The 8,396-nt window shown below is 54.0% G+C and overlaps 1 protein-coding gene across 4 annotated transcripts; it reads left to right on the top strand.

Moving 5' to 3' along the window:
- Positions 1-2,553: 2,553 nt before the first annotated feature.
- On the top strand, positions 2,554-7,850 carry HAPLN2 (hyaluronan and proteoglycan link protein 2). 4 transcript variants are annotated; one of them, XM_027530042.1, is made up of 7 exons: positions 2,557-2,693; positions 3,246-3,304; positions 5,515-5,620; positions 5,820-6,173; positions 6,371-6,487; positions 6,625-6,807; positions 7,226-7,850. In XM_027530042.1, the coding sequence occupies exons 3-7, from the start codon at positions 5,533-5,535 to the stop codon at positions 7,504-7,506; spliced, it is 1,023 nt and encodes a 340-aa protein (XP_027385843.1). In that variant the 5' UTR covers positions 2,557-2,693; positions 3,246-3,304; positions 5,515-5,532; the 3' UTR covers positions 7,507-7,850. The 4 variants fall into 4 exon arrangements, with proteins under 4 accessions (XP_027385833.1, XP_027385827.1, XP_027385843.1 ...); XM_027530037.1 differs by having other exon boundaries at positions 3,243-3,304; XM_027530032.1 differs by having other exon boundaries at positions 2,554-2,693; positions 5,515-6,173.
- Positions 7,851-8,396: the final 546 nt, after the last annotated feature.

Below are 8,396 nucleotides of genomic sequence, written 5' to 3'. Positions count from 1 at the left end.
ACAATGAACATCATTCATAACGTGCCTTTCACTTGGTAGAAGGCTGCTCCATCACCCTCACACCAGCCAGCCCCTTTGGGCAGGTGTGGTGCCCATTTGACAGTTATAGAGACTGAAGCTCCAGGAGGCTGGCAGAGCCTCATAGGAAGTCAGCATCTGGAGAAGGATTCCTGATTCATGGTCCAGAGTTTTTCCCATTAGGCCACGTGGCCTCATGCCCCCTTCAGATTGGCAGGTCCCCTGCAAGGGCAGGGACCACATCTTCCCCCTCCTTCCCACCCTTGACTCTAACCCCAGTACAAACACTGTTCAGAGTACGCTGGTGTGTCCTGAGAGGAAAACATGTCTTTCCACAAGACTGAGTCCCCCAGGTTCACCCCCTACAACGTCCTGCAGTGCGGCCAGGATCCAGCCCCATAAGAGGCTTGAGCCTGGGTTAGGAAAAAAGGGAGGCTTGGGGCTCCCAGGCAGGAGGACAAGGGTGAGAGCCGCCAGAAAAGGGGCACGAGACTGCCCTGAAACGTCTTCCAAAGACAGCGCTGCAGGGAGACAGGAAGGTGGGCAAGCGGTTGGGTGTGAATGTAAATTCTATTGGAAGGAGAGGGAAGCCCCACTAGACATGCCTGGTCCCTCTCTGCTATGCCCCCTGAAGTACCATTTTGCCAACTCCTCCAGTCCTCCATGCAACAATCCCATAGAAAACTGGGCCCCTGCTTGCCATTACCAAAGATCCAGCAAATTGGTCAGCTGAATGAGCCTAGAAGGCGGAGGCTGACCCTGGGGTGTCAGGAAAAGAGGTGTTGGAACTCCAGGCTCATCCCAGATGATTCCACTTCATCCTGGTTGGTAAGCAGTGAGAATGGCAAAGGCCTGTCCTCAGAAGATGCTAGAAAAGATGCCATCTCAAGCCTGAGCAATCTTATCCCATTCTTATCTCACAGTGTCTTTCGGGAGAACTGAGAATGAGCGTGACCTTGAGCAAACTCAACACAGTTTGGTTACTCAGGGTATATTTATTCCTGGTCTGTTCCTTTCTCATTCCATACTCAAAGGGTTCTTTGGCATCTATCACAGTTCTAACCCTCCCTCCTTGCCCAACTCAGCCTTTTACGAATTTATACACCAGAGACTTCCAAACCACGACTCAGAAGCGGTGGGAGAAAGAGGTGAGCTGGAGAATAGGAGCACAACCAGTGGCTGTGGAGCCTTTTTATGCTCCCTCTCTGCGGGAGGCTGTTTGTGTTGGGCTGAAGCCAATCAGATGCACGGGATCAGGGTGTCCTGGCAGAGGAGACAGGCAGCTATTTGTCTCTTCTCATCTGTCCCTTTCTCTGGGAAGAAGAGGGAAGAAATTAGGAAGAGATGGAGGAATGAGATAAGACAATCAATCCAGTTCCTAAAGAGCATCATCCTGGTGGGCACCATGCTGTCAAATATGGCCCCAGGGGAGACCTTGTAGCTGGGGGGCTGACTCCAAAGGTTGAAGAAAGGAATGGAAGAGGAATCAGCTGGAGAAGCAGAACATTCTAGGCTTGAGTCAACAACTGCATTGTGTGGTCTTGGACAAGTCACTTTCCAATGAAATTAAATGAGGACGCTAATGATCCCAAGGTCCCCTCCAATTTTGAAAGTGTAGGATTAGTCATTTGAAGCCACTAATGTTGGGTGGCAGAGGAAAAAGAAGGCCAAGAGGCAATTTGAAGCTTGAACCTTTTCAAAGTGGCTATTTACAGAGGGAGTGCTCCCTTTGCATCGATAGCATACAAAAAATAAATGGGCTATTCTGGGTGTTAGAGAGATTCTATGTCTTGACCTGGGCCTGGGTAGTTCCAGGGTATGTACACATGTCAAAATTATTAAGCTGTACACTTATGATCTGCACTTTGCTGTATGTAAATTCTATCTCAATAGGTTTTAAAAATGAGCTTAAACTCTAGTAGGAGTTTAGACTTCAGAAAGAACTTCCTAATAAGGGGAATTTTAGAGAAGTCAATCTCTACTTAGGGAAGTTAAGGATCTCCCTTCTCTTGAGAGCTTCATGCATCTGCTGAAGGAGGAAGGGGGAATGAAGGAACAAATAAAATGACCTCTGTGAGAGCTTTCCAAAGTCTTTCCATCCTCAGAAATTCCTGAGTCCTTCCCAGAGACGGAAAAATTTTCCTTACTCTCTAATTTCCATCCTCTCCTATTGCAATGCTAACTAGTCACTCTGCCCTCCTTGGCACCCAGCCACCTCCCTGGCCTTACCCCAAATCTCTTTCGAGACTTGAAGCTTGAGTATTAAGGCAGATCCCATTTCAACCTTCTCACCAACTTTCTCTCTCCCCATTTTCTTCTCCTTGGGGATGTCAGTTCCTGTTCTGAACCCGCCCCTACCCAGGCCCTTTTTCCGGTGGTGTGTGCCAGCCGGTCCTACATCCCACATCCCCAGCTGTTGACATTTCGTTGCCATTACCCAGAGGATAAAGAAAGGGCCCCTGTTATCCAACAATAGGGGAAAAAAAGGAGACAATGGGAAATTGTGCTTCCGATGGGGAGGGGACAGAGAAAGAAAGGACAGACAGATGACAGACAGAGGGGGCTGGACAGAAGGGGTCAGGTTTCTTGAAGCAAGTGGAGGTCCTGGAAGTCTGGTTCCCACCTTGACAGCCTCTTCCCATAGGCAATGCGCACCCAGGCGCCGGAGGGCAGAGGTGAGGACTTTGCTGGGGGAGGGAGAGGGGTGCTGCTTAGAGGAGGATCATATAGAAAAGCAGAGGCAGCTGGAACTCGACACATAGATCTTTGAACCTCATTTGTAATGCATCCCCCTGCCCAGCAGTCCAACATCCTTATACCCACCAATCAATCTATCCCTTCTCTGGTCCAAGAGCATCTAGAAGAAACAAGGCACCCCACTGTCTGCAACATTTCAGGCAATCATTCCTGGGTCGCCTCCTTCACTCCATCCCTCTTCATGGGTTCCCGTTTCATGCTGTGTCTTCCCCTGGGCCCAGGGCAGTGAGTACCGCAGACACAGTGCCCTGTCACAAAGCTGGATCTGAGTCACTTAACGTGGCTTGGTGGAATGATGAGTGGGGGAGTTTCTGGTACCTTGGCTTCTTTGAACTCAGGGCAGAAGCATTTCCTCAAAGTTGCAAAAGGAGAGACCACACTGATCAGGGGCCCAAGTCCTGAGGCTCTTAAGTGCTTGGACCTCCCCGGACCCAGGCAACTCCTTCACCTGGAAACTCTTTCTCCAGCAGGACCAAAAGCTGCCAATCACTGCACCTGCCATCTCTGTGAAGAGGCCCACTTCTAACAGGTCAGTGTCAAAGTATCTTACAGCATATTATTGATCAGAATGTTCATAAAATAATTATCAGAGAAATGATTTTGTATTATATCTAAAAGTATCCCATAAAATGTTTGAATATTTATCTTAAATAAAGCTTTATAAGTGAAAACAAAAAGGGAGTAGGCACTGGAGCTGTTGGCCACTCTCTCATTCTCTGTAAGGGACATGAAGAAGGAATGTGTGTGCCTGCTTTGAGACACAGAAATACAGGCCAGTGACTAAGAGCTTGAACCTCATGTTAAGCCTGGACCCAAGTCCCAGCAAACCCCTCCCCTTAACAGCTGGGTGACCTCATTCAAGAATCCTGACATGGCAGCTCCTTCGGGCATGTATAATTGGGATTCATAACCATTCGCAACTCATAGGATTGCTAGGGGGAGTAAATATAAAAGTGTACTTGAAAAGTGCTTAGAGCAGGTTCAGGCACATTTAACTTTTAGTGTGTTGGTGCTGGTTGTGGTTACTATGGATCCCTCAACTGATCTCAGTTCCCACTCTCTCTTACCAGTTCCCACTGTCTCAACCAGGTGCTTACCAGGTTGTCCTGTACAGGAGACATGTTCTGTCACTGACTTCCCTGTTGCAGATGCTTTTCTTCTTAACCACTGGGAAGTCCTTTCTGCACCTAACCTCTGTCTCCTGCCGCATACTCAGCTCTGACCTTCATCTGCAGAAAGATGGAGCTTGGCTCCTTAGCCTTCAGAGTCCTCCTCCAAGTTTCCTTCCTCTTGCCATGTCTCTGCTCTTCTTCCCAAAAGTCCTTCATGTGAGCTCATTCATTAACACGCATATTTATTTAGGACCAACTGTGTGCCAGAAACTATGCCGGCAGTTGCAGGTAACAACTAACGTATACATAGCACTTATCCATAGATATCAGGACCTATTTAAGCATTTCATGTATGTTACTTCATCTAACTCCACAACTACTCAGTGAGGTAGTCATGCTACTGTCTCCAGCATTTTACTGATGAGGACATTGAAGCAGATAGAGGTTAAGCAACTTGTTCAAAGGAAGTAGAGGAATCAGATCTTAAAAAGGGATAAAACTAGGTTAAGGGGTCTTTAGCTCAATTATTTAAAAAAATGGCCAAGGTGATAAAGAATAGATAAGATAAAGAAGGGGGGAAATCAACTACTGAAATAGACAGCTGTGTTCAAAATAATTTTTAGTAGCCTTATAATTTCATACTTTGTAACTTTATAATTACGGGAAAGCTCACTGATGTAGTCTACATATGCATATGTATTTAACTTTCAAATTCACACTGCTAATTTAGCTGCTAATAGAAATACTTCTAAGGGAAAAAGTTCCGAGTCCAGAGCAGTAGGAAAACCAGAGTGGTAGATCACAGTGCATGGCAGTGTGATGAAGTGGAGGCGAGAGGAAAGGTTTCCCAGCGGAGGTGAAGCCCAAACTGATTGCCTGTTAAGAAGAAGGTGAGGGTGAACTTGGACTGAGTTGGAGCCAGGACATGTCTGGAGCATAATGCCGAGGGCACAGGTGGTGAGGAGTGGGGTAGGGGGGCAATGCTGGAGGTGCCCTGAGAGGCTGGATCACAGAGAGCCTTGGAAGTTGGGTTAGGACACTGGATTTGATCCTCATTGGCAACGAGGAGTCACTGCTTTAAGCAGGAGAGTGACAAGATCATATTTACTCTGGCTTCAGATGGAGAATGGGTGTTGGCTGAAGATAGAGGCCAGAGATGGCAATCCAGAAAGGAAGACTTGAGAAGTAGTACTTGTGCTGAAAATGGATAGGTAGAGGAGGCTCAATCAGGACTTGCTGACTGAAGGGACAAGAGAGGAGAGGATGGGCCCAGGAGTCCTGGGTGGGGGGGAGCGTGGGGGCGGGGAGGAGACTTTGTTACTGCCCCTTCCCCATCACCATCCTTTGCTAACAATTTCAGCCCCTTTATCTGCTGCCCTGGCTTCCAGCTGAACAGTCCCCTCTGAGGAATCCCGATGGGAGTTCATCATCTCCCCATCCCATTTCCTTAGTGCTAAAGTGAAAGTGAAGTCGCTCAGTCATGTCAGACTCTTCACGACCCCATGGACTGTAGCCTACCAGGCTCCTCCGCCCATGGGATTTTCCAGGCAAGAGTACTGGAGTGGGTTCCCATTGCCTTCTCCGAGGAAGGAGAGTGCTAAGGAATGCCCAACCTTGTGCCCCACAGACTGGGCTGACTCCCATCATGCAAGGCAGGATCAGCCTCCCCACTCTCTGCCACTTCCTTCTCCCTTGGGCCTTCACCACCTTCCACAGAGCCCTGGGGAGCCAAGGTAAGACCTTAATTCGGCCCAGAATCTGGAGAACAGTGGTGGGGAAAGTGGGAAGGGTTGTTGGAGGTCCTCAGGGACTGAGTCATTTCTGAGTGAGCAATGGAGAGAGGTTTGGGGGGTCTGGGGAACGCTGGCTTTGGACAGGCACTTGGGCAGTGGGGGTCAGGGGGTTCCTGCCACTGTGGCCCCCTCTGCTCAGCACCCCACCCTGGCCCCCACTACCTCCTGCCCCCCATCCACGAGGTCATTCACTCTCGTCGTGGGGCCACGACCACGCTGCCCTGCGTCCTGGGCGCCCCGCCTCCCAGCTACAAGGTGCGCTGGAGTAAAGTGGAGCCCGGGGAACTCCGGGAAACGCCCATCCTCATCACCAACGGACTGCATGCCCGGGGCTACGGGCCCCTGGGGGGGCGCGCCAGGATGCGAAGAGGGCATCGGCTGGACGCCTCCCTGGTCATCGCGGGCGTGCGCCTGGAAGACGAGGGCCGGTACCGCTGTGAGCTCATCAACGGCATCGAGGACGAGAGCGTGGCGATGACCCTGCGCCTGGAGGGTGAGGCCCTTCGGTTGCTGCCGCTTTCCTCTCTGGCGGTGGTTCGGCCGTATCGTCTCAGGTCTCCCGGGGCTCCTCTCCAGCCTCTCCCCCTCCCTGCTCCCGGAGCCCCCAGCCCTTTCTCCTAGGTTGCACCGCCCTTCCTTCCCCCTCTCCTTCTGCCGGCCCTCTCCAGGCTGTCCGCCCCCCACTCCCAGGTGTGGTGTTTCCGTACCAGCCCAGCCGGGGCCGGTACCAGTTCAATTACTACGAGGCGAAGCAGGCGTGCGAGGAGCAGGACGGACGTCTGGCCACCTACGCCCAGCTGTACCAGGGTGAGTGGCCGGGTACCGCCCAGGTTCTCTCCGGGCTGTCGCCTGGACCCCAGGGGAGGCAAACTCCGGGTTTGGCTCCCGCCTGTGATGCGTTTGATCCCGCTACCCGCCTTCCTTCCCCCGCCATCTCCCGCCAGCGTGGACCGAGGGTCTGGACTGGTGTAACGCGGGCTGGCTGCTGGAGGGCTCCGTGCGTTACCCTGTCCTTACGGCGCGCGCGCCCTGCGGTGGCCGAGGTCGGCCCGGGATCCGCAGCTACGGGCCCCGCGACCGGAAGCGCGACCGCTACGACGCCTTCTGCTTCACCTCCGCGCTGTCAGGTAAGGGGGCGGGGCGAGCCATCCTCCGCGTTAGGAGCGGGCCGGGCCTGTCCTGCACGCGACAGAGGAGGATCCGACCTGAGAATGAGGCGGGGGATGGGGGAGGGGGGGCGGGGCCAGAACTCGGGCCTCAAGAATGCGGCGGGGAAGGTAGAAGGCTAGAGGCTTGAGGTTACAGGCCAACTCCTTTGAAGGCCTCGCCCCTCCGTCGCTCTGCCCACCCAGCCTCCAGCCTGCCTTTTACAACCTCACCTGCACCCCCAGTCTCTATACTCCCACTCCTCCTACCCAGGCTCGGACCCACCGATCCACACCTGCCCCTCTCCCCAACCCCGACTCTGCCCCCTGGGAGTCTGAATTCCACCACGCCCCGGCCGGCCCTGCCCTCGGTCAGTTGGTGACCTGCTTCGGTTCCCAGGTCACGTGTTCTTCGTGCCCGGGCGGCTGTCGCTGTCTGAAGCCCACGCGGCCTGCCGGCGGCGCGGGGCCATGGTGGCCAAGGTCGGGCACCTCTATGCCGCCTGGAAGTTCTCCGGGCTGGACCAATGCGACGGCGGCTGGCTGGCGGACGGCAGCGTGCGCTTTCCCATCACGACGCCTCGGCCGCGCTGCGGGGGCCTCCCGGATCCCGGAGTGCGCAGCTTTGGCTTCCCCAGACCCCAGCAGGCGGACTATGGGACCTACTGCTACTCCGAATAGGGGCCCACCGCACCCCCTCCAGCGCGCGCGACAAAGTCTGGGAGTCGTGGCGGGGGTCTCTCGCCACTTTCCCGAGAGCCTCCCCTTCCATCGGACGAGGAGCAGCTCCTCCTGACCCGCCTTCTCGACCGAAGGCTGCGGGCCAAGGATCCCGGCTGGCCCGGCGTCGGGAGGGGAAGTGGTGGCGCCCCGGGTGGTAGTGCGCAGCTACGAACCTCTGACCCGAGGCGGTTCCGCCCCTCCACCCCGCAGCAGACGACGCAGCCACGGCTAGGTGACGGGAGAGGCGTCCAATGGGCATTAACTGACTTCTATCCGGCAATAAAAATAACCTGAGGACTTTTTGTGTTGAGTGAAGCTGTCAGCGAGGCATGGGGCTGGGGATGCGGGGGTTGAGGGGGATCACGTTGGATCCAGCGTGCTGAGCCAGCGCCTCGAAATACAGAGGAAAAGGAGGGGCTACTGCCCCTGAGGTATGAGGCTACAAGAGAGTCGGGATTTCGAGGTGCTGTGCTGTGCTGTGCTCATTCGCCTCAGTCGTGTCCGACTCCTTGCGACCCCATGACCTGTAGCCTGCCAGTCTCCTCCGTCCACGGGATTTTCCAGGCAAGAATACAGGAGCGGGTTGCCATTTCCTCCTCCAGAGAATCTTCCCGACCCAGGAATGGAACCCGTGTCTCCTGCTTCTTCTGCACTGCAGGCAGATTCTTTACCATGGAGCCACCTACTGGAAGGAGGAGAGGGCACCAAAAGGCCTTAGGAGAGTTGGACACGTCGTGGGCGGTCTGGCCTTGGATAGAATTCAGAGTGATGGTTGTGCCAGGCACCACGCGGGGGCGCCACACGCCTACCTAAGGTTACTGGCTAGGAGCGCTCCAAAGCCCCAGGCC

Source organism: Bos indicus x Bos taurus, chromosome 3 (genome assembly GCF_003369695.1).
Source record: "Bos indicus x Bos taurus breed Angus x Brahman F1 hybrid chromosome 3, Bos_hybrid_MaternalHap_v2.0, whole genome shotgun sequence".
NCBI classification, from domain to species: Eukaryota; Metazoa; Chordata; class Mammalia; order Artiodactyla; family Bovidae; genus Bos; species Bos indicus x Bos taurus.
The sequence above is the reverse complement of the archived record's forward strand: the minus strand, read 5'-3'. Positions and strand labels throughout refer to the sequence as shown.

Excerpts from the sequence above, each read along its gene's own strand:
- HAPLN2 (XM_027530032.1), top strand. The coding sequence starts at position 5,720 with ATGGAGAGAGGTTTGGGGGGTCTGGGGAACGCTGGCTTTGGACAGGCA. Across the intron at positions 6,174-6,370 it reads GATGACCCTGCGCCTGGAGG|GTGTGGTGTTTCCGTACCAG; the intron begins GTGAGGCCCTTC and ends CCCCACTCCCAG. Across the intron at positions 6,488-6,624 it reads CTACGCCCAGCTGTACCAGG|CGTGGACCGAGGGTCTGGAC; the intron begins GTGAGTGGCCGG and ends ATCTCCCGCCAG.